The sequence below is a fragment of the Doryrhamphus excisus genome, linkage group LG5 (assembly GCF_037039965.1).
Source record: "Doryrhamphus excisus strain RoL-2023G ecotype Guam linkage group LG5, RoL_Dexc_Guam_v1.1, whole genome shotgun sequence".
NCBI lineage: Eukaryota > Metazoa > Chordata > Actinopteri > Syngnathiformes > Syngnathidae > Doryrhamphus > Doryrhamphus excisus.
Window position 1 is genome coordinate 24,632,115 of NC_136361.1, and position 26,420 is coordinate 24,658,534.

Below are 26,420 nucleotides of genomic sequence, written 5' to 3' on the forward strand. Positions count from 1 at the left end.
GAGAACACGGAGACGTCTCAGCTTGGTGGAGTCTCAACACGGTCCCATGGAATTCCCACCAAAGTCTTGCCAGCGGAATGGATTTCTGTTTCTGACTCTCGCTTATAAACACACACACACATGCACACGCACACGCACACGCACACACACACACACAGCCTGTGCTTGTGTCTAATGTCTTCCTGGTTTAAGGTGCAGCCATCCCAGCATCCACTGAGATGTTGCACGCTTAATAATGTAAGCCCCAATTTATATGGCATTGTACTACCACATGACTGTCTGCACTGGTGTGTATTTGTGTGTGTGCATTTGTGTATTTGTGTGTCTTTCCACTCTTTGTTTTGCAAGCTTCTTTTCCTGTCGTCGTGTGCGTCTATGATTGCCGGCGCTTTCTGATGCGGTGCCTCTTGGCTCCCTGCTGCTTCATTTAGCACAAGGCCAGTGTGTAGATGTGTGTGTGTAGATGTGTGTGTGTAGATGTGTGTGTGTGTGCACTGACAGGATAGTTCACCTCTTGATTCCAAAAGCCTGCTGTGAGATCCAAAGGTGCGTTTGGTGCCCTCACACGATGGCTTTGTGCCGTCTGGGAACCAAACGATGTGGTCGTTCAGACTTGGACGTAAAGGCGGCATGCAGACGTTTGGCGCATGGAGGCCAAGGATGCAACCCATCAGGTTGCACGCAAACACAGGCGCCAAAGCCTCATGTTAGCCCATCAAATGATGCGTGTCGCCATGAAGCTTGGTACTCCATCCGGCGGTGCCACCATCCATGCTTCTTCTGATGCTTCGTCAGCATCTTTCCTCTGCATTGTTCTCCAATGAAATATGGATGCGGCGACACCCTTTATGTTTGCTACATCATCACTTACTATGAAATATTGAGGTGGGACCCGTGGAGAGGAGATCATTACTCACTTTGCATCGTTCCCTTCGCTTGTTTCGAATAAAAGCGACATTTTCTGACTTCTTTTCTCACTTGCAGCTGTTGACGATTGGTCACGGGAGCTGAGACGTCCTTTTCGTGGGAAACCAAACCACGTTGGACTCCAGACGGACGGATGCACGATGTACAGACGACACATCTGCTGCTTTCACTTCCATGCTGCTCATCACCAGGACGCGTGGCCAAATAACGCTTTCCGTTTATTACGACTCACGTGTGGAAAAGTCATTTACAAGCTAATTGTTTCTACGAGGAATCAATTAGCTTGTAAATGACTTTTCCAAAGGTAAGGAATTGGTTCAAACCAAAAGTAAAACATCACATTTGACTTTGCTCTCCTGCCCGCCTGGTCCAGCTCCAGCACTTCCTGAGGCGTTCAGGGACCAGTTGGGAGACATGGTCTCGCCCACGTGTGACCTGAACACCCCCCTAGGGAGGCGTCTGGAAGGATGCCCAAGCCACCTCATCTGGTTCCTCTCGGTGAGAAGGAGCAGCGGTTCTACTGTTACATCTGTATTTCTACATCTTCCATACATACATACATACATACATAGTACATACATACATACATCATCTGTATGTACACACACACACATGTACATACACACATATATGTACACACATACACACAACACGCTGGTTGGTTGAAAGGTTTTCCTTTTGTAGTTTGGAGCAAATGAATACACGGACACGTAGGAGACAAATGAAGTTTTATTTTAATTTCTCCATAAAAGAATAGTCGAAGTCAAGCAAGCTGTGTCTATCATCTCTGCATAGTCCATTCGTCGTAAAGAAGCACCATAAGGACTATTAGGAAGCCCCTAATGGGTTTTAAAGCTAGAAGCAGCTTGTACCAAAATAAAAGCCTAAAAGGTCTATTCCCGGTGAAGGCAAAGCGGACAGCACGGTTTTATTGGCGTTCAAACTTGCCAAACGATGAGCTGTGACCTTAAATGAAAAGTAAAAATCAAAGCATGTCCTTCTTCCTCTTTGGACGCATTTAAAAGCAGAAGACGAGTGGGAGAATTCAATGATCTCCAGCCCATTCAAAGATGTCGTGTCGGCCCCTCCCCCTCGGCCACTAATGCAGCCTCTCCACAATAAAAGCCAGGAAGGCTGCTGCCAGCGCCAGTCCGACCGCCAGCCTCTTCAATAGCTCCCGGTCCACTTTGTAAGACCCAATCAACAAAACAGAGGAAGACACAGAAGAAGGACCTTGGACACCATTTGCCATCTGCTCCTGTGGAGGAAACACACAAAGAGAAAAAGAGCTTTTCAACATCTCCTGGTGCAACAAAAGAATGTTAATTTCTCCACAAAGCGCCGGAGGGTCCAGCAAATGACTTGTTGGAAGAAAGTTGACGTGAAGGTCGCCGTGGTGACCGGCTGCAGCGCACGTCCCGGGTGCCGCACAAGGAGAGGAACACGGGCTGATGTGGTCCACAAACCAGACCTCCATGAGGATCAGGAGCTTAGCGATGCAAACCACGGCTAAAGTTTGCTCCGCCTTTAATAGCGCAGCTCCGGTCTGCGACGTTTGAATACGTCAACGTTAGGAATGGGAAAAAGACGGGATGATGGACATGAAGCTTAACTCCACGTACTCCATGCTGATTTGGTTGATGCATCCCGACCTTCGCTGAAAACCATTGCCAAAAATGTCATTACCAAAAAGCAGCCATCTTGGTTGTTTCTGCTGGGACCAATGGATTCCCTTTTCTTACGGTTTGTTTTCCGTCTGACCTTTTGGAAAGGATTACGGACAAAAACTACACTGCAAATCTACCCCCAACCCAAAAACCGAGGTTCCGCAGTACTGCAATTCTACCCCCAACCCAAAAACTGAGGTTCCACAGTACTACAAATCTACCCCCCACCCAAAAACTGAGGTTCTATAGTACTGCAATTCTACCCCCAACCCAAAAACCGAGGTTCCACAGTACTGCAATTCTACCCCCAACCCAAAAACTGAGGTTCCACAGTACTACAAATCTACCCCCCACCCAAAAACTGAGGTTCTATAGTACTGCAATTCTACCCCCAACCCAAAAACTGAGGTTCCACAGTACTACAAATCTACCCCTAACCCAAAAACTGAGGTTCTATAGTACTGCAATTCTACCCCCAACCCAAAAACTGAGGTTCCACAGTACTACAAATCTACCCCCAACCCCAAAACTGAGGTTCCACAGTACTGTAATTCTACCCCCACCCAAAACAGAAAGCAGTGTACTTAGTGTACTTAGTGTACATGCTTCTGTAAAGCATCCATTTCTGTACATCCCTGTCTTGGAGTCTGCCGGGGAATCATCTTGGCATATTTGTGGGTGAATGCTTGACAGGGAATCAACCTCTGGTGGCGGGGAATCGACCAAATGCCGTCTAGAGTCTCCCTATGTCTATTTTAGCAGTCTTGTTGCTACAGCAAAGTATGTTATTTAGCTTTAAGAGATGCTAATTAAAGAGCACATGTTGAATGGGTGCCAGAAGATGTTGGAGTTGCTCTCATTTCACCTTCTGTCTTCCTCCATCTGCTTCTTTGGCAACCATGTTTCATTTGGAGATAAGCAACACGATAATGAAGCAAACGCGATACCTTCTACATGAATTCATTCATGCAAAAAACAGCTGCTATATCATGAATAAATGGCGAATATGAACGAGTGTAATTAAAGCAGGCAGAGATGGTTGGTGCTCATCAAATTATTGCTGAATTGGACTTCATGCTGACCACGAGACACGCTGGGATGCGTCAGGAAGGCGAGTCCCAGGGGATTTTTATGTTAAGTTGCTTTTCTGTCTGTTACCTCTATCGTCGTCCGTTACCTCTATCGTCATCCGTTACCTCTATCGTCCTCCGTTACCTCTATCGTCGTCCGTTACCTCTATCGTCCTCCGTTACCTCTATCGTCCTCCGTTACCTCTATCGTCGTCCGTTACCTCTATCGTCCTCCGTTACCTCTATCGTCCTCCGTTACCTCTATCGTCGTCCGTTACCTCTATCGTCGTCCGTTACCTCTATCGTCGTCCGTTACCTCTATCGTCGTCCGTTACCTCTATCGTCCTCCGTTACCTCTATCGTCATCCGTTACCTCTATCGTCCTCCGTTACCTCTATCGTCGTCCGTTACCTCTATCGTCCTCCGTTACCTCTATCGTCGTCCGTTACCTCTATCGTCGTCCGTTACCTCTATCGTCGTCCGTTACCTCTATCGTCATCCGTTACCTCTATCGTCATCCGTTACCTCTATCGTCATCCGTTACCTCTATCGTCATCCGTTACCTCTATCGTCATCCGTTACCTCTATCGTCATCCGTTACCTCTATCGTCATCCGTGGATTCTGTTGATTAAAAAATGGATTTCATTCGGTTCGGATTGCATCGATATTTTCCTTTTAGTTTGAGGGAAGCCAAACGGCTCCAGCCTGAGGTATCGATCTCCAAATAAATAAATCAAGAAGGACTTCTACGTGTCAATTTGAGTATCGGGCACGCTGCTGGAGAGGATCTGTGAAAATGGATCGGAATGACCTTGAGGTGGTTCCTGCAAATGTCCTGCATGACGGTTGATAAAACGCCTTATCACCACGAAGGCTATCACCACGAAGATTATCACCACGAAGATTATGCAGAAGGAATATTGATCGGCTTTCTAAAACAACCTTTCATGGAGTTCCCAGGGGACCTCCTCATTCGCTTTGGCCTTCATATTTACCAAAAGTGCAAGACGGCTTCTTGGCTTCACACTTTGCTCTCCAACTGGTGGATCTTTCCAGATGATGGTCACCCCGAGGTGCCCATGTTTTCGTTCTACTAGCGTTGTTCATAGCGTGATCCTTGGACACTTTAGCAACTGTCGCTACGATGCTATATTGTTATGAAAGTTCTCCAAGTATCTGACAGCTGCACATTTGAGAAGAACACTTATGCGCAGTGTGAAAGCAGACGCCCACACGTGTTGCCTACAGCCGCATGGTGTCTGTCCAAGAGCTCCCCTGCCTTGTCCGCGACCAATCACACGCCATTGTGTCTTCCTTTGCCGTGCACAATGGCGGACGGATACAATGACCGCCAACGCCTACCTGACACGTCTACTGGTGGCGGCCAACAATAGACACAAGGGAATCAAACATCCGTGTTTACTTCGTGTTCAGCTCAAAGCAAAGTCCCTGATGGTGAAATAGGAGGAACAATAAAAGTGCTTCCTGCAGGCGTACCTGGTGGTGCTCTACTCGAATCCGTGTTGCCACAGACAGGCCATGAGAGGCTCTAGGAATGTAGCATACACTCGTATAAATGCTTATAAATGCTTACAAATGCTTATAAACGCTTATAAATGCTTATAAATGCTTATAAATGCCTATAAATGCTTATAAACGCTTACAAACGCTTACAAATGCTTATAAATGCCTATAAATGCTTATAAATGCCTATAAATGCTTATAAACACTTATAAACGCCTATAAATGCCTATAAATGCCTATAAATGCCTATAAATGCCTATAAATGCTTCTAAATGCTTATAAACGCTTCTAAATGCTATGAATGCTTATTACAGTCACTAAAAGAAAATATACTTCACTCTACGGGTAGCCATTGAGCCTTATTCATTTGGGGCATAAGTTTAGACACTAATAGGATATTTACTAAAGAAATAGGAGGCAGCAGAAAAAGTGAAACTGGAAAGAAGCATCATCCATCAACGCTGGCAGGCCCAAGTGCCCCCCCCCCCATCCGTCTATTTAGCCGTCTCTCTTTACCAACGGGGGGCCAGGAGAGTCTGGACAGCACGTCTGAAATGTATGACTACCAGGGAGGATAAGTGCAAATCCAAGTACCAGCGGGTACATGTCAGCCCAGTGGGGGGGGGGGGGGGGGGGGTGAAGAGAAAAACAGAGGAAATGATAGACAGACAAATGCCATCGGAAAAGAAGTACTATTGTGAGGTAGTTGGCCGCCATTTGTGTATCCGTGTGTGTAGTGTGTACACGTGTGTGTAGTGTGTAGACATGCAGGCCTGCGGAGCACGATGTCGCTGTGGCTCACAGCGGGGGGGGGGGGGGGGCGAGCAAATATAATCATCTGTAAAATCATCTAACACTTCATTGGTGGACTGGCACGGTTAAAGTACTCTTCTTGACACGGTTAAAGTACTCTTCTTGGCATGGTTAAAGTACTCTTTTTGGCACGGTTAAAGTACTCTTCTTAGCGCGGTTAAAGTACTCTTCTTGGCGCGGTTAAAGTACTCTTCTTGGCGCAGTTAAAGTACTCTTCTTGGCGCGGTTAAAGTACTCTTCTTGGCACGGTTAAAGTACTCTTCTTGGCACGGTTAAAGTACTCTTCTTGGCGCAGTTAAAGTACTCTTCTTGGCGTGGTTAAAGTACTCTTCTTGGCACGGTTAAAGTACTCTTCTTACAAAGTCGGAGACGCTGAAATGTTACGACTGCAATCCTACGCCGCATCACAAAAGACAGAAGACGGAGAACCAGGAAAGAAAAAACAATAGTCGGTGGTCACGTTTCTCACGTCCTCGCCAGCGGCCGGCGTCACTCGAGACGCGCTCAAGTTGTGCGTTTGGGTGTAAAAAGATAACAAAATCACAGCGGCAATGGAAGCTGTGCTTGGATCGGCCACTGGACTAAGGTTGGGTAAGCATTCAAGAGACCCTTACTTGTTTAGCTACTAGCGTTAGCCATCATTGGATGTCAAGGAACAACTAAATAACCGCAAATTGTTGGTCGCCTCTCAGCCTGCTTTTGCGTGTCGAAACGCGTAGTGGACATGTACTGTACTGTACTGTACTGTATGTGATGTGGTTTTTCTATCAAACTTTGTAAAAGCCCAACCTGCGTGGCCCTGAGTGAAAAAGCTAGCAAGTGGTTGGGCTACCTTTAGCAGCAACAACTGCAAGCAAGTGACTGACAGCAGAATTCATTCTTCCACTTATCACAGCAAGACTTCCAGGTCCTCAAGCAGCAAAACAGGCCCAGAACGTCACACTACCGCCACCATATTTGACTATTGGTATGATGTTCTTTTTCTGGACGCCTCAGGTTGGGATCTCCACGAGTAAGCAACATCGGTATTCGTCAGAAGGGCTGCCGGAATTGAAAGGGCTGGAGCCAAAAATAACACAACATAAGTTGCTGGTGGGGTTTTATGTTGGCTATTTCATCAAAAAGTCATTTGGTGGGAGTTCCATGCTGTCCCTTTCGGTTTCTAACACAAGTTAAGAGTCTCCATGGACATGGACATGGACAACACAATTGGGGGTTCTCATTGTAAATAAAGTAGAAGAATCATAGTGCAAAATATAAAACATATGGTATTACGCAGCCACACCCACTAGCAAGTATAGTATACTAGTAGTATGCGGTAAGTACTGACTTTTCCTCCATTTGGCATAATTGTTACTGTGCCTATAACGGAAATGGCTTATAATGGAAATAGCTTCTGAGTGGCTAAAATGTCAACAAACCATGCTAACAATGTAGTTACCCACCAAACAAAATAGCACCTATTATAAACACTGGCTAAGCTAATAACATAACAAATGTTGCATGAGTTGGTGAGAAGAAGTATTTGGATCCAAAGTCTCCCCTGAACAAAGATGAGTTTGTCCCACACAGAAGCAGAGCATGCAGATGGGCTGCATGAAGAGCATGAAGAGCATAAAAAGCTTGATGCTCGTCTTATGAAATAAGTCAGCTTCATTCGTGTAATCGAGGCCTCGGCAACACGTCGTTCCCGTGACAGCAACGATAGTAGCAGGAACTCCAGCAGATGACCTGATTGACGTTACTTTCACCACATCCTGCTTGGCTTGTTGGACCAAGACTGGACGAGAGAAGGTCTTGGAGCTTCCTTGCTGGTCTACTTGGTGCATGCAGACAGTCGGGAACAATGCAGATGACTCTCGTGCATCCTGTTATTCCCGTCGTATCGCGTCGTTCCCAGAAAGCACGCTCTGCTCCCAGCGCCTCGTGGCTGAGTGCCGTGTGCCGCTAATCCGGCGTGTCAAAGGTGATTAGGTAGCGAGGTGTTTCCTGGAGCCCGAGATTACAGAGAGGGCAGATGGTGTTTCTCAGGTGGATCCAGGAAGACTGGAAGAAGACAGCTCAGACGTTCATGCACTAATAATTGTAAACAAGCTGCAAAGCCTCCAGTCGTCGCTGGATAATTGACTGGAGATGAAGATTGGAGGTGGGGGTGGGGGAGTTCTACCTTCTAGGTTCTAGTCTTCTAGTCGGGCTGAAGATCTACACCAGACAAGAAGTCGGGCTGCACTGCTGCCAACGTTGAAAAGCCCAGAAAGGTATTAGCGGCAGCAGAACGGCGCCACGGTGGAATTCAAGAGATGCGTAAAGGAGCGTTGACGAGCGATCCTCACTCTACGGGTAGCCATCGTGTGGGAAGCATCCACGTCAGCTTTGTCCGCTGACTTTGATAGTTTTCAGGAATCCTCATTTTCAAAGGGAACATATTAGCGGCATCCAGGTCGGGGGCCACATTTGTAGGCTGCTTAACACCAGGTAGGGCCTGTCCACATTAAAGGCCCCTTCCTAAGCAGACCACAAACATGGCCGCCTTTTCAGGTTTCTATTGTTGACTTATGCAGAATATTCCATATGGTGACACAGAGCAGAGGGAACCCTGCCCCCATTCACTTTGGAATTACGTGTGCCACAAAAGTCGTACGCGAAACACGAGAATTGTGTTGAAATGCTAGCATGTAGTCACCTAGGATCCCGTGGTCACGTAAAGGTAAAGGCGTGAACGGGTGACACAACCAGGTCATCTTCAGAAGACTACACTGACCAAAACATCCTGGATCAATGCCGCTTTTGGAGGAGCTTTCAAAGGTTTTGTAGCCCGTGCGGGCTAGGTCCTCTAAAGCAGGGGTCCACTGATGGTCTAGGTCCTCTAAAGCAGGGGTCCACTGATGGTCTAGGTCCTCTAAAGCAGGGGTCCACTGATGGTCTAGGTCCTCTAAAGCAGGGGTCCACTGATGGTCTAGGTCCTCTAAAGCAGGGGTCCACTGATGGTCTAGGTCCTCTAAAGCAGGGGTCCACCGATGGTCTAGGTCCTCTAAAGCAGGGGTCCACCGATGGTCTAGGTCCTCTAAAGCAGGGGTCCACCGATGGTCTAGGTCCTCTAAAGCAGGGGTCCACTGATGGTCTAGGTCCTCTAAAGCAGGGGTCCACTGATCGTTTAGGTCCTCTAAAGCAGGGGTCCACCGATGGTCTAGGTCCTCTAAAGCAGGGGTCCACCGATGGTCTAGGTCCTCTAAAGCAGGGGTCCACTGATGGTCTAGGTCCTCTAAAGCAGGGGTCCACTGATGGCCAATCGCAGCCGGTCTGCAGGCGGTCTACGGCCTGAAAATCAGCAGGTGACACACGAGCGGCCGTCAGAGTCTGTTTGAGCGCCTGTGACCTCAGCTTCACAGGGACTGTGGACCAAGGGGAAGACCAATGGAGCCTTGCTGTGACCCACCCAGAATGGGAGTCCGACCCACTTTTGGGTTGTGACTCACCAGACGAGAATGAGTATCTGGGTATTATTTTATTCCTGATCTTTTAATATAATCATTTATGGTATCGGTTTCAGGGAATACCAGGACTAGCTCACCCTGAACCCTGAAGCACGACACCGCATTGCAAGAAATCCAATCATCTCTGAGATTGAGCGACGATCTGCACAGATGGAGGTGTTTCGGACCTACTCAGATGGAAAGATGAGCCCTTGGTGGAACTCTCAGGAAAGGCAAGACCAAGCGGCGGACTTGACGCCAAACTTAGTTTCTCGGCGTGACGGCTGTGTGCTTATTTTATTGCTCATCTGCGGTTGAAAGGCAAAGTCGCAGCTCGGGAATATAAAACCCTTGTGACACCAAATAAACAAAACAGAACGGGACTGTGTAATGTCAGTTGGCACATTGGGTTAAAATACTGAGAAGCAGACATGACTAATATTTTGACGGCCTAATCATTCCTCCATTATTGTGATGTTGCTTCCTCAAGCGGAGGCCATGCAATCACATTTGACACGCCAATGAAAGGCTTCAAATAGCTAGCCTGCTGTTTTGAAGACAAAACAAAGTATTTGCTGCTGGAGAAAACAACACGAGACGGAGGCCAAGCGCGACCTTTGACCTCGCTAAGAAAAAGACAAAGACGAAGAGTAAAAATAGACAAGACGTGAGTGAGGAGTGACGCCGTGCGGCCATCAAATATCAACACAGTCGTGTGTCTCATCAAACAACAAAGCCATCGTGTTCATGCATACTGCGTGTTTCAGTAAATATGAGATATATATATATATATATATATATATATTTATATATATTTATATTATATATTTATATATTTACATCGCCTGCAGCAAGCGTTCGTCTGCTAGGATCAGCAGGAGGCTGGAATGCGCTTGTGTTGGTGTGGAGAAGGTCTCTGTAGGAACTAAGGTTGGTGTGGAGAAGGTCTCTGTAGGAACTAAGGTTGGTGTGGAGAAGGTCTCTGTAGGAACTAAGGTTGGTGTGGAGAAGGTCTCTGTAGGAACTAAGGTTGGTGTGGAGAAGGTCTCTGTAGGAACTAAGGTTGGTGTGGAGAAGGTCTCTGTAGGAACTAAGGTTGGTGTGGAGAAGGTCTCTGTAGGAACTAAGGTTGGTGTGGAGAAGGTGTCTGTAGGAACTAAGGTTGGTGTGGAGAAGGTCTCTGTAGGAACTAAGTTTGGTGTGGAGAAGGTCTCTGTAGGAACTAAGGTTGGTGTGGAGAAGGTCTCTGTAGGAACTAAGGTTGGTGTGGAGAAGGTCTCTGTAGGAACTAAGGTTGGTGTGGAGAAGGTGTCTGTAGGAACTAAGGTTGGTGTGGAGAAGGTCTCTGTAGGAACTAAGGTTGGTGTGGAGAAGGTCTCTGTAGGAACTAAGGTTGGTGTGGAGAAGGTCTCTGTAGGAACTAAGGTTGGTGTGGAGAAGGTCTCTGTAGGAACCACGCGAGGGGATCAAACCATTAGAAACAGCTCTCAGCAGCATAAAGTGCAGTGATATCAAGAAACATCGTCTCTACGTACGACATCCTTTTCAAACAGCGACTAGAGACACATCTCCTCAACAGCTTTCTGGTGACCGCCATGCTAGCTAGCACGTGTTGCTCTTCTCAACGAGCAGCGGGTGCTTCTGAAGGTCCCTCCCACTCCATACAAAAAGGGCTCAATTTTGTTTCATAAAAAAATACAAATAAAAAGAAGCAACTAAAATGATTTGTTTGGATTTTCAAGTTGTACTAACTTCATAGTTCATAGTATACGTGTGGGGGTCATAGTATACGTGTGGGGGTCATAGTACACGTGTGGGGGTCATAGTATACGTGTGGGGGTCATAGTACACGTGTGGGGGTCATAGTACACGTGTGGGGGTCATAGTACACGTGTGGGGGTCATAGTATACGTGTGGGGGTCATAGTACACGTGTGGGGGTCATAGTACACGTGTGGGGGTCATAGTATACGTGTGGGGGTCATAGTACACGTGTGGGGGTCATAGTACATGTGTGGGGGTCATAGTACACGTGTGGGGGTCATAGTACATGTGTGGGGGTCATAGTACACGTGTGGGGGTCATAGTACACGTGTGGGGGTCATAGTATACGTGTGGGGGTCATAGTATACGTGTGGGGGTCATAGTATACGTGTGGGGGTCATAGTATACGTGTGGGGGTCATAGTATACGTGTGGGGGTCATAGTACACGTGTGGGGGTCATAGTACATGTGTGGGGGTCATAGTATACGTGTGGGGGTCATAGTACACGTGTGGGGGTCATAGTATACGTGTGGGGGTCATAGTATACGTGTGGGGGTCATAGATGCTAATCATCTGAAGGACAATTCCAAACAGAAGACAGAAACATGGGTGATTACGAACGGACTCCTTGGGTTGTTTGTCAAGTCAGGAGTCAGGAGTCGGGCCTCCAGAATCGGGAGTCGAGAGTCGGGAATCAGAAATCAGGATTGAGGAGTCAGGAGTCAGGATTGAGGAGTCAGGAGTGAGGAGTCAGGAGTCAGGAGCCATTCTTTCTGATGCGGTTAGAAGGGACATTTTCTGGCCTCCCTTCCTGTGACTCCTGCTTTGTATTTTGTCTTTTCCTGTCCATTTGCTGCCTTGCGGGGGAGCAGAGCTCTTGTTCTCCATCCATTCTACGAGTCTCCTTGAGAAAGTGTGCGGTGAAAAGAGCTGATTATTATTGGATGGCACTCAGGGTGCTTTTGCCGTCTCCTGATCGCTCAGTCTACCTCCAGCTCTCTTTCATTCTTGCTTCTTTTTTGCCTCTCCTTCCCTTCTATCATTTAATTTCATCGGAGGATGAGGACCGGTGAAGATACTTTCTCATTTTCTTCCTCGGCCGTGCTGTTGAGTGCTTTCTCGGCTATTGTGTCCCGCTAAAAGACTCATTACTGTCCTCCCCCTTTCCACGGAAAGTGTGGTTTCTATGAATGGAGGGTTGCCAGATGCCTACGATAGGCAGACGGAGAACAAAGGACGACTACATTTTCAGGTGCTGGGAAACCTTGGTCTTCTTTCAGTGGACCCAAATTGCAAAAACTGTCATGTAACACGGCCGATGTACATCCCATAACAAGCTTTGCTGGGATCATGCGGCTAAACCTGACCGCCATTTTACACCATTTTACATTTTTTTAAATAAAATTCAATAACAAAAGAGCTGAGTTATTGCATTATAGTGCTATATGTTATTATAGTCCTGTATATTATTATAGTCCTGTATATTATTATAGTCCTATATGTTATTATAGTCCTGTATATTATTATAGTCCTATATATTATTATAGTCCTATATGTTATTATAGTCCTGTATATTATTATAGTCCTGTATATTATTATAGTCCTATATGTTATTATAGTCCTGTATATTATTATAGTCCTATATATTATTATAGTCCTATATGTTATTATAGTCCTATATGTGATTATAGTCCTATATGTTATTATAGTCCTGTATATTATTATAGTCCTGTATGTTATTATAGTCCTGTATATTATTATAGTCATGTATATTATTATAGTCCTATATGTTATTATAGTCCTATATGTGATTATAGTCCTATATGTTATTATAGTCCTGTATATTATTATAGTCCTATATGTTATTATAGTCCTATATGTTATTATAGTCCTATATGTTATTATAGTCCTATATGTGATTATAGTCCTATATGTTATTATAGTCCTATATGTTATTATAGTCCTATATGTTATTATAGTCCTGTATATTATTATAGTCATGTATATTATTATAGTCCTATATGTTATTATAGTCCTATATGTGATTATAGTCCTATATGTTATTATAGTCCTGTATATTATTATAGTCCTGTATGTTATTATAGTCCTATATGTGATTATAGTCCTATATGTTATTATAGTCCTATATGTTATTATAGTCCTATATGTTATTATAGTCCTGTATATTATTATAGTCATGTATATTATTATAGTCCTGTATGTTATTATAGTCCTATATGTTATTATAGTCCTATATATTATTATAGTCCTGTATATTATTATAGTCCTGTATATTATTATAGTCCTATATGTTATTATAGTCCTGTATATTATTATAGTCCTATATATTATTATAGTCCTATATGTTATTATAGTCCTATATGTTATTATAGTCCTATATGTTATTATAGTCCTATATGTTATTATAGTCCTGTATGTTATTATAGTCCTGTATATTATTATAGTCATGTATATTGTTATAGTCCTGTATATTATTATAGTCCTGTATATTGTTATAGTCCTGTATATTATTATAGTCCTGTATATTATTATAGTCCTGTATATTGTTATAGTCCTGTATATTATTATAGTCATGTATATTATTATAGTCCTATATGTTATTATAGTCCTGTATATTATTATAGTCCTGTATATTGTTATAGTCCTGTATATTATTATAGTCATGTATATTATTATAGTCCTAACAGAATAGTCGCTAACAGAAACTTGTTCAGCTTCAAGCTGATATCACACACACACACACACACACAGACACACACACACCTCAGTGTGTGGTGGACTCCAGCAGAGACGTATTGATAATAGATGGTCTTCAAATATGATTAGGTCGGCCAACTGTAACGTATGTGTGAGTGTACAGGTATGACACATACCAGACAATCCAGGTTCACGTAACAGAGGGCTGAGTTGTCGGTGTGTGTGTGTGTGTGCGTGTGCGTGTGCGTGTGGATATGGTTAGATGTTGCCATGAGGTCGTTTAGCTATTGCTAACGTGCCCCAGTGCCAACGTGATGACGATGAAAGTCATGATGGTTTCTAAGTCATAATGGGATCATCAGCATTACTGACGTCGACGTATTGACACTTGACACGTATGATTTAGTACCGTCATGTCCTCCATGTTGACATGCTGTGACCCACAGCACATTCTGGCATACGTGAACACTTTATGTATTCCCATCAGAAGCGCCATGTAAGACTTGCTGCCATTTTAGACATCCAAGGAACAATTCTAGAGGGGCTGGTGAGGACGTAGAGAGAGAACGTACGTTGGAGGACGCCATGCGCGGGTGGCTTTAGTGACGGGGAAAGCGCGTGTCGGATGGGCTGCGGACTTGAAAAGGTTTTCTCCACTGAACTTTTCATTGCAGACTAACCTGACGCTGGCGAAGGGAATGCCTTCTTACTCGCCCACTCTGCCTTCATTTCCCTTTCTCTCTCTCTCTCTCCACTTGTCTTCCCTTGATCGCTGGGCCCCCTTCTTTGCTTCTGTTCTATGCCCCCCCCCCCCCGGCTGTCTGGCAGTAAAGGTTGATGGGGTGTGAAATTAGAAAGTGTATCATATTCTGCTCTATGGCTCCATGTCCTGAGCTATAAGCTACGGCTAGTCACGGTGAAAAATAACATGCACTGAAACAGAAACATTAACATGCTGGTTTGTGTGTGTGTGTGCGTGTGTGTGCGTGTGCATGTGTGTGCATGTGTGTGCATGTGTGTGTGAGAGCCAGTTGATCCAGTCTCAGCTTATCTCATGACTTACCAGTGGCTGTTGTTCCAGAGTCGGACATAAACAAGTCAGCATGGCGACCGCCCGTCATGACTGCCCCAAACTACTCAGAAGTAGTTCGGATACGTCAGCATCAACCCCGCTTTCAAATGCTAGAAGCTTTGGGAACATGAACGCCACAGCAAATAGAACGGACGGGAAAAGCTGAGCAACACAATCTGAGCTGGTGGAGAGAAAACGGCCTAATATTGAATTCCTGACAGAAATCAGAGCTTTTCTTCTACCTATCGTTGAATATGCAGTAGCATATGCAGTAGCATATGCAGTATCATATGCAGTATCATATGCAGTATCATATGCAGTAGCATATGCAGTAGCATATGCAGTATCATATGCAGTATCATATGCAGTATCATATGCAGTGCAACTGTCGTAAACCAACAAATAACGTGTGAACGTGTTTACCTGCGTCAGTCCGGACACTTGACCCTTTTGAAAGGGTGCAGCAATGGAGGCAGTGAAAGGTCTGCTATCTTCTACTGGTCGTCCTTTCAGGAAGTGTTTTCCCGCCTGGTAGATGTCCACTTCAATCATCTTCCCCATGAACTCTGGCTTCTTGGGCACCAGAACCTGCAAATACAAAACCCCGACCAATCATTCAGTGTCTGGACGGGACTTCTTAGTGACACCAGACTACTTCCTTCCAAGTGTTCATGGACGTACTACTCACGATTTGGGCTGATGGCTCGTCCCATCGCTTCTATTCTGCCGTTCTATGCAATTTGTCTGACTTGTTATTTGGAAACATTGTGCTTCTGCCTTTCGTGCAAGGTGTCTGCTGCCATTACGACGTGAGAGCAGCAATGACATGAATTCAATCAGCAAATAAAAGCAGTTGTTGGACTTTTGGGTGTATTTGTGTATTTCTATGAAGTATTGTGTTGTTTGGCATCACAAATCGGCATGGACTCACGCTGGGAGTCGGCATGCTCCCATCAGCAAACGTAATGTGCTTTAGGTCTAAGTGGGCACGGGCGGGGCACACACGGCCAAGCTGGAGTGCCTCTAAAGGTCAAAGGTTGAGGGGTGTCCCGGGGATACATTGTGTACTTCAAGCGGCAAGAACGCAAACCTCAAGATTCCTCTGATGACTCCTCCGTCTTCTTTCTCTTTGGGCGTTCCCCTTCAGGGGTCGCCATGGTGATGGGGAGGGGCCAAAGCTACAGCAACTAATGGCCACGCCTGCCTAATCAACACACCTGCTGCTCGCCACACCGGGGGGGTGGAAAGTGGATGTGACCTGCATCAGGTACGTTTTTCAAGTGTCCATAAATCATTTAAGACGTCCAGTTAATCCATGTGATCGCTATCAGTATTGGGATCAGAATTGGCAGTAAAAACCCTGATGTGGGCATGCCTAGCTGACATCATACATGTAACTCATAACAACATATGATTAATATTACATATTATACACATTACAGTGGAACTCTGCATCTTCGCCAAAGGCATTCATGCCATGGCACAATCTGAGATGAAATGATGACATTATTTCTAAATGTTTTCCCCACAAACATCTCCTTCATCCAAAGGTGGTAGTCCTTTGTAAATACCTGCCATAAAGTATAATATGTACAGGTCAATAAGCCGTACTTTAGCTTTATGAAACAAATATGTCCAAATATGAAATTGCTTTCCAGGGTGGTCTGACGTGGTCCAAGTCAAGGATCGTGGTGGACTTCGGAGGATCGCTGCAGGAAGCAGGAAGCTCCATCTCTCGAGGAGCGAGTGCACTCACGTAAAAACATGCATGAAGCCACTGACACTTGCAACCTGAGTTTATAGCCTGCGGGGGGGGGGGGGCTGATTGCCACCCCCTCCCCTCCCCGCTAATAAAAGGCCCAACTTCAAACATGCTTGTGATGATAGTTAAAGCGAGGAGGAAATTGATTTATTTGAAGATGTTTTAAAGTTAATTTTTCACAGAAGTTCTTTGAAGACCCGTTGGATGAACATCTGCGTGTTGGATGGAATGTTCATGTCTGGAGGGCTGACCTTAATGTTTGTACTCGCTGCCACCGTAGGCTGCGGTGCCCACGTGTGCGACACGCCAGCTAAGCCACTCCATCCACTCCAGGCAGCTGCGTGTCCAGCTAAGCTGCTGATCTGATTTGCCAGGCGTGGAAACACCAAAGATATCGATAGCTTGTTGACTTTGACATTCCCCCCGCGTCACGCCGTGGGTTCAGCTCTTGATAAGAACGCTTGCATTAAGCAGGCACAAAAGAGCAAATTGGTACTTTGCGGTCGCGTCCACACCGATCCCGGAAAACGCTTATTTGTGCATGCGCTTTCGGGTTGGAGTCGTTTGTTGATGTTTAGAAACTGATGTAACAGCAGAACATGACGTGATCGACTCCAATGGAGTTACTGGAGCTATGGAAGCGCTAGAGGGGCGTGCACGCGCCTCATAAAACATGCGCTGATTAAAATAACATTCATGACGGGTTCCTGGGCTCCGTGGAAGCAAGTATTGATTTGAAAAATATTCTCCCTCTAAGATCTCGCTATGCTGCTGAACAGACGGAAGATAATGTGAGACCAAGTTTTTCAGGATTCTGACCCGCAGACATGAAGACCACATGGACCAGAGCCTGAAACAGCTGCCTTACCTGCTCATAGAACTTGTTATGCGCCACGTAGTACTGGGCATCAAAGGAGTCCTCTGTCACCAGCACGTGTTGCCTCTCGCCAACCTAGAGACAGAAGCATCCATGGTTCAATGCCCGCCGGCGTGACTGGCTCATGCAGTACTTTGTCCTGGCAGTAAACGAGCTTCTTTTTCCGTCTTGCCATTGATGCCAGCGACCGACAATACCTTTTAGGATTGTTGTGTTACATCATCGTATTTTACACAGCCCTTTAGCAAGCTTTGATGGCCTTTACCGACATCCTTCCGTCTTTCCGCGACACGTTTCTGTTCACCCGACCTCCATTCTCCCCCCCCTCCGTCCCCCCAGTCTCTATTCTCACTCAAAGTTTTTCTTTTCCTAGCAGTCACCAACATTTAATTACCACGTCAAGGTTCCCCAGCCACTTGAGTTTCAGTGCCCCGCCTCAGAACTTGCAGTATTCATCCTGCTCTTTGGAAAACGTACAAAGTGGATGAAAAGAAAATGGAAAAAAGCAAGGCTATGAATCAAATAGAGAAAATGGTCCCTTGAAGATATCAGAAAATCAAAACAACACAATGTCAAGGCAATGGCGCTTCGCATTTCTATGTACAATTCCTGCAACAGTATGCTATTCAGAGTACTTTCAGGAGTTAAAGAACACAATAATGCAAAAGCACGGAGCGGCCTTCCAAATGTAACTAACATGGCAGCGTACGACCACCGTGATTCTTAAGATGACACCTCAACTTCAAAAATCCAAGGATTCGCTCTTTCTATTCAAACTCCGTTAGACTCCAGTCTTGTCTACCTTGATCTGCCCTCGTATGCCCACGTATGCCCTCGTCTGCCCTCGTCTGCCCTCGTCTGCCCACGTCTGCCCTCGTCTGCCCTCGTCTGCCCACGTCTGCCCACTATGCCCTCGTCTGCCCACGTCTGCCCACGTCTGCCCACGTCTGCCCTCGTCTGCCCTCGTCTGCCCACGTCTGCCCACGTCTGCCCACGTCTGCCCACTATGCCCTCGTCTGCCCACGTCTGCCCACGTCTGCCCACGTCTGCCCTCGTCTGCCCTCGTCTGCCCACGTCTGCCCACGTCTGCCCACGTCTGCCCACTATGCCCTCGTCTGCCCACGTCTGCCCTCGTCTGCCCTCGTCTGCCCACGTCTGCCCACTATGCCCTCGTCTGCCCACGTCTGCCCTCGTCTGCCCACGTCTGCGTGGGGTGATCACAAAACACCGCTTCACTTTGTCTTGGCCAGACTCATTTACACACAACAAAACAAGTCCAAAGGCTGATACTGGGCTGATACTGGACTGATACTGGGCTGATACTGGGCTGACATTAGGCTGATACTGGGCTGATACTGGGCTGATACAAGGCTGATACTGGGCTGATACTAGGCTGACATTAGGCTGATACTGGGCTGATACTAGGCTGACATTAGGCTGATACTAGGCTGACATTAGGCTGATACTGGGCTGACATTAGGCTGATACTGGGCTGACATTAGGCTGATACTGGGCTGATACTAGGCTGATACTGGGCTGATACTAGGCTGACATTAGGCTGATACTGGGCTGACATTAGGCTGATACTGGGCTGATACTAGGCTGATACTGGGCTGATACTAGGCTGACATTAGGCTGATACTAGGCTGACATTAGGCTGATACTAGGCTGACATTAGGCTGATACTGGGCTGACATTAGGCTGATACTGGGCTGATACTAGGCTGATACTGGGCTGATACTAGGCTGATACTGGGCTGATACTAGGCTGACATTAGGCTGATACTAGGCTGACATTAGGCTGATACTGGGCTGATACTCGGCTGATACTGGGCTGATACTGGGCTGATACTGGGCTGATACTAGGCTGATACTGGGCTGATACTAGGCTGACATTAGGCTGATACTAGGCTGACATTAGGCTGATACTGGGCTGACATTAGGCTGATACTGGGCTGATACTAGGCTGACATTAGGCTGATACTAGGCTGACATTAGGCTGATACTAGGCTGACATTAGGCTGATACTGGGCTGAGCTGGGACATTTGATGACTGGCAGATCAGCGAGGATGAAGATAGACTCTGACATCGCAAATAGGACGCTCGTGTAGCTAGAACATCTCTGGTCAATACTATTGATGGGATAGACAAGACAAAATAGAGACACAAAGAAAGTACTTGAATTATTGCAGCCATGAAAACAACCCCTTTGCTCTTTGACAGAGAAGAAGATTTACACTTTTTTGGAAAGAATATCTTTAAAATCCATTTTAGTGCTTTTAAGGTTTGATCTTCACGTTGACGTGTTGCCAAAGACTTTGGCTTGACAGAAGAATGCAACGGTCAAATCAAAGCTCCATCCAACCAAGTTGGACAGCACTGGAGCACGTACATGAAGCAGCGGCGGAGAAGATACCCTGTAATCCTAGTGGTCAGTACTGCATTGTGGTACTACTTGAAAGCAGCCCCATACAGACGTTGGCTCCATCACTTGCATTTCCGTGGATATCAGTCCTTCTAAATCTTTAGCTGGAGTCTAGTCCGGGCACTTTCCAAAACAGCCCCCCCCCCCAACGAGCATGCCGACGAGCTCCAAAAGACCAAACACGACAGACTTTAGCAAACAAAGCACATTTCAGAGGCAAGAAAAAGCCTTTGAACATCACCAATGATGGCAAACATTTGGATTTGTTGCTCCTTGGATTGGATTGGAGGTTTGTACCTTGAGACCTTTCATCTGGGGTTTATCAAGATACTTATCAAGTACTTTGTACAGTATGTACTGTGTACATTTGCATTAGCTGGACAGGATGAAGGCCCATCCAATCCCACCTTCTCCTGTGTGTTTGTGGCCGTGTTAGCGTGCACTGCAGTTGTGTGTGTGTGTGTGTGTGTGTGTGTGTGTGTAGGCAAGATAAGGACCCTAGAATGAATTCATAAGCGAAAAAATTAAAAGTTGTAAGTCAGTAATGGAGAATTATGCATGATTAATAAAAGTCCAGTCAGAGGATTGAAACGGGGAGAATAACGGTGAGGATAATAAAAATGTACCACAAGGTTACTTTTTTAAAGCTTCTTATAAAAGATCCTCGTCGTAGTCCGTAGTCCGTAGTCGTAGTCGGCCTCCCTATCAGTTTGGATTGCCATTTTCTATTTGCATGTGTTGAAAAGCCAACAACACGACGAGGGATTCGGGACGCCGTTTGAGCGACTTGCCGCTTTATTTATGACACAGATAAAAACATCGATTACAAATTCAAAGCCACGGTGCCGTCATTACCCGCGTTATGATGTGGATTAATTAGCAATTAAACTCCTGATCCCATGAATGTGGTGGGATGCGCCATGTACCGTGATGTTGTCTGGTGGATGCTGATGGAAATTGAACGTCACTGTGCAAAGACGTGTTGTTGGGTGGCCCGCCAGTCAACAGATGGAGTAAACACAAATGGGAATGCAGGCTCTCAAAGGCAGGAGGTGCACTAGCTGAGGGCCATTGATGTGATCTGGCATGCAAATACACACAAGCCGTATGGACTTGACACAGGAAGCTCATCAAGGTTTGATTTCCCTCCATGTGATTGTCTATGCAGGGCGTGTCCGTGCATGATAATCCTGCTGGTCCACACCTGAGGACAAGATCACGTGTGGGGGTGGGGGGTGGGGTGATATATCATCATGTCAGGGATGCATTGATATCATAAACATCACCGACAACAACTCCTTTTGTATTCTGTGAAAAGCTGAAGACTGCTTAGTGATGATAGTGTTTTACTTCCTAATTATTGCTACTAAGATGATACAAATGTAATACATACATCCCATTGTACACATGGAGTTACTTTTCCTGCTTGATAAATGGATTTATAGGGTTTGTTCAAGCTTTCCATCCATGTGCCGGTTATACACATTAAATGGTTAATGCATGGATTCACTGCATCAGATGGGAAGTGAAGACTGCTTTATATGGACAGGCAATAAGGTTGGGGGGGTGGGGGGGGTACACCCTGGACTGGTGGCCAGCCAATCCCAGGGCACATACAGACAAACAACCATTCACACTCACATTCATACCTATGGACAATTTGGAGTGGCCAATCAAGCTAGCATGTTTTTGGAATGGGGGGGGCACCCGGAGAAAAGCCACACATGCACGGGGAGAACATGCAAACTCAAACTCCACACAGAGAGGGGGAATCGAAGTCAGGTCTCCTAGCTGTGTGGCCAGCACGCTAACCACTCGACCACCATGCGACCATCTCTACTGTATAGTCAATGATTCCCATCTGGATTACTGATGGACACCGCTACTTCATAAAGTACTTCCACGCTGACCATGACTGGGTGGTGTTTTATGGAGATGTCTGGCTGAGGTGAGATCTCAAGATCTGACAAAAATATTGTTCAACTTCATCACAGAAGAAAAAGAAGACTAACGAAATATGGAAACAATAAAACAGGATTGATGGAGATTTCACGCTGCAAGGTTTTTTCTTAGAACTGGACCGGTTCCATTGTTCGCCGGGTTTTAGGTGATGAAGCGTACGCTGGAATGACTTCATGGAGCCCAACGTGAAGGGAGCGTGGCGTTGATGATGGTTACCATACATGGATTACTGCATAGCGGTTGGCGTGGCAACAGCTAAAAATGAAACCTTTGAAATACAAGTGATAGTTGTACAGAAAAGGAGACAAGGAAATAGGGACTATAACGATGTGGTAGGATACGCTACCAGTCCCAGAAATACACAGATACTGCATCCCGATCCACAAATACGGCATGTTGGACAATTACAGCACGATCACAAATACATAAGTACATTCACACGTGATTGCATCACTCATTTCAGCTCATCAGCAGAAACGAAGCCCCCCTCCCCCCAACACACGCGTGCCAAAGGCTAAGGATTTAGTAGTAGGATTTAGAAGTACTTCAACCTTGCGGCTGCAGATCCTTCATTAGTGACGTTCATACCTGGATGGAGGTGAGGAATTAAGGCTTTGTAGATATCTTATTTACTTCAACCACTTTACCACTTCATCTTCATCTTCATCTTCATCAGCTTGCTAACGGTCAGCCCACATTTTACTTAGGGTCACTTAGGTGACCTTTACCGACCCTAACTCTAACTGTACTGTACTGTACTGTACTGTACTGTACTGTACTGTACTGCATTGTACTGTACTGCATTGTACTGTACTGTACTGTACTGCATTGTACTGTACTGCATTGTACTGTACTGTACTGCATTGTACTGTACTGCATTGTACTGTACTGTACTGTACTGTACTGCATTGTACTGTACTGCATTGTACTGTACTGTACTGCATTGTACTGTACTGCATTGTACTGTACTGTACTGTACTGCATTGTACTGTACTGCATTGTACTGTACTGCATTGTACTGTACTGCATTGTACTGTACTGTACTGCAGCTAACAGCCAATGATAATACAGAAGAGCCTCATTCTGCTACATTGTTCATGTTAGCTAACATGCCTTGTTTCTGGTGATGCGTTCGATGCCACGTGGATTTGTGGTTATGGTTGGATGAAGGTAAAGACACGCAGAGATGAGCCAATGGTACGCTGCCATAACTAGCAACTTAATATTGGTTTCTATACTCTTATGATATGTTTCCTGCTTCTGCTGTAATGGCTTCACCTTGCAAGTCCGCAATTCTAAAAAAAAAGCAAATAGAAAATGCATGTATTCATTGTGTGTGTGTGTGCGTGCGTGCGTGCGTGCGTGCGTGTGTGCGTGTGTGTGCGTGTCTTCAGGGCTTGCGGGGAACCAAGCCCCTGGCATTGGAGCGCCTCCATGTTTGCATCCGCTGCATCAACGGGAGGCAGGCCGTGATGGTCAGGATGATTGGCCATTATGCGTGTGGGCCCACAGGCCTTGGACTGGGATGTGTTGGGGGTGGGGGGCGGGGGGAGCAACACGTAATGCACACATCTATACACCCCCATGAATCTATAATTGAGGCTGAAAAAAAGAATGCCTCGGCATATGTGAGCATGATTGTGATTACTGGGGGGGCCACCTGAAGACAGCAACTCAGACGTGCGGCAGAAAGCCTATCTTGTCAACACTTTTGATTGCAGTTGAAGGCGAGCCCTCCAGTCGTCTTATTAGCAGGAGAGAAATGTATGTACGGGTTTTGATAAGAGGAAAATACATTCCGGGCTACAAGGCCATCCTGGTGGCTGCGTGGATAAGACGAGGATTGTGTGTTCCCAATATTTGATTAGGATAAAAGGCCGCCCATCCTCTAGTGCCGTCTCCCCCCTTTACATTTTGGACCTGATTGTAAAGTTCTTGCTATAGTAATTCCATAAGTGATGGCGGCATGGCTGGTGTGTAAGCAGCACCTACTACATGCAGAGGAAGAAATATGCAGATTCATAACGATGCCATGTCGGACATGAGGGTCGTTGGTGTGAGAGAGACAGACGCCAGGCCATCATTGGATGGAGGAGATTGGGTTGCCGTGGCGACCCCTGGAGGGAAGAAGGGAAGAGCCCAAAGACAAAGAGGAAGAAGATGGAATGATAAAATGTCAAATGTCAAGACCGGGCAGCTCTTTATCTGACATGTCAATCAAGAGCTATCAAAAACCTCACATCGAACTTGTCAACAATCCACTGGAAATTGCAGGAGGTCATTCCTCACATACGGTAACAATATGAATATGACTTCAGGTTCAGACGACAGAGTAGTGAAGATTCATGAAAGGGAGCAGGTAGTAATCAGCCTGCTACGCACGGCTCTGCCTTTCAAATCAAACTGGGGCAACGACCTACGGGGCACTCATGGGTTCCAAAAGTGGGCCACGCGTACCCCATGGGTACACCAGTTATCATAGGGGGTACGCGAGTAAACATGAATACTAATTAGCACCTAACACCAACGAGTGCGCCTGAACGCCTCATGCCACAAGGAGAACGGAGCAGAAAGGAGCGAGAGAGTTGCTCTGTATGCATTATATATAGTATAATAGTACGTGATGAACTGCCACTGTGACCGCCACTGTTGCTTGTATGTATCTTCGTACTTTATCTGTACTCTTAAACGTTGCCTTCAATTTGGAATGTCATGATTATGCCGACTTCAACCACTCACACACGAGTGGCAAAAAAGAAGCTCAAATTCAATCCATTCAAACAGAAGGACGGCAGCATCAGACTGGAATAAAAGACGTGTCTACTTAGCAGTGCTCATGCCGAACTAACAACATGTGACCATAGACATATTCCACCTGGAATAACTACACAATGCATGAAGACATTCATTGTGGTCAATCATTTCAGCTTCTTACGATAAAAAGCAAGGCTTCCTGAGTGCGTAGGCGTGGGGTGGGGGGGGGGGGGGTACATGGTTAGTACCAGGTACCAGGTCTAACGTCTGAAGGGGCACACATCTATAAAACAACGTAAGCGAACAAAGCAACGGTAGTCTTCATACGAGATACGACTGAACATCTAACCAATCTGCCATTTGACAGTTGCTTCATGTTTTGATGGTTAATAGGAGTTCCATGCACAGGAAAAACAGACTCAGCTCAAGCGGAAACAACCTGGTTTGTTGTACTGCGTCCTTTGCTGCCCAGGGTGGAACACATACGATGGCATGGTCGCCTGTGGTGAACGTAGCCGATGAGGCCGACAAAGCTGACGGCCATTTTGCCAGCTCTATACATCGACCCCCTAATGAGCACGAGCTGTCACACTTTAATGTCAGCGGGCATTTAGTCATCCGCAGGTCAGGGCGAGTGAGAACGACTACAGAGAAGATTAGATGAACAAAGTGGCCTCTCGTCCTCCATAGTTTGATCCACGCTTGGCATAAAAGGTTATGAAGTAATATGAGTACTGCATGAGACAGCTTGGTGTCACTTGGCTCAAGGGTCCCTGCGCCTTCATCACATGACCAGCGGCCTTTTAGACTGCGATGATAGCTGGGATGTTTACATTTACGGTCCTGAAGAAATTCACAGGAAGTGTTCACAGGAAGTGTTCGCATGCCGTGCCGGTGAATCGGAAGCAGATTGTAATTCCAGCGCCAAGTGTAAAAAGAGGAAAGAGGAGCAAAAGAACAAAAATAGAGAGCTGGACATCTCCCCAAAACGCTTTTCATCAGCTGATCAAAAGTCTAAGAACGGAGACTTGAAAAGCCAAATGTGGCATTCAAGTCCTGCGTGAGGACTGATAGCGTATTGTACCCTTCTGATTAGGGACGTCCCGAGACAATCTTCACAATCGGCGTCGGCTGCCCAGCCGCTGTTGAAGATCGCATAAAAAATGGTGGCTAGCCATTAGCTCTGCTCGTAAAAAAAACAAAAACATACACGACTACGGTAGCTCTTGAGGGTTAGGGGACAAAAAAAGTTGATTAGTAGGCAAAAAGGCAAAATGACCTGGACTAAGACTGCGGATGTGACAGGCAGGTCTGAAGGCCTGCCGGTCTGAAGGCCTGCAGGTCTGAAGGCCGGCAGGTCTGAAGGCCGGCAGGTCTGAAGGCCGCAGGTCTGAAGGCCGGCAGGTCTGAAGGCCGGCAGGTCTGAAGGCCGCAGGTCTGAAGGCCGGCAGGTCTGAAGGCCGGCCGATCTGAAGGCCGGCCCGTCCTCCACCCAAATTAAGGCCAACCACATAAGAAGGAATATGAAAGTGGAATCACTAACATGGACAACACGGCATCGGTGAACATTAGAGGAAGTTTTAACGAACCAGTCCAGGGTGTGCTCTGACC

General features: G+C 46.1%; 1 protein-coding gene across 3 annotated transcripts in view; it reads right to left on the minus strand.

The window, feature by feature from the left end:
* Window positions 1–1,665: 1,665 nt before the first annotated feature.
* Window positions 1,666–26,420, minus strand: part of cdkal1 (CDK5 regulatory subunit associated protein 1-like 1) — a 140,131-nt gene continuing 115,376 nt past the window's right edge. For all 3 annotated transcript variants that reach the window (XM_078790949.1, XM_058052923.2, XM_058052924.2), the window contains exons 13-15: window positions 17,660–17,743; window positions 15,453–15,617; window positions 1,666–2,185 (exon numbers count right to left, since the gene is read on the minus strand). In XM_078790949.1, the coding sequence (XP_078647075.1) occupies window positions 2,027–2,185; window positions 15,453–15,617; window positions 17,660–17,743 (408 nt within the window). In that variant the 3' untranslated portion in view covers window positions 1,666–2,026. The remainder of the gene's footprint in view (window positions 2,186–15,452; window positions 15,618–17,659; window positions 17,744–26,420) is intronic.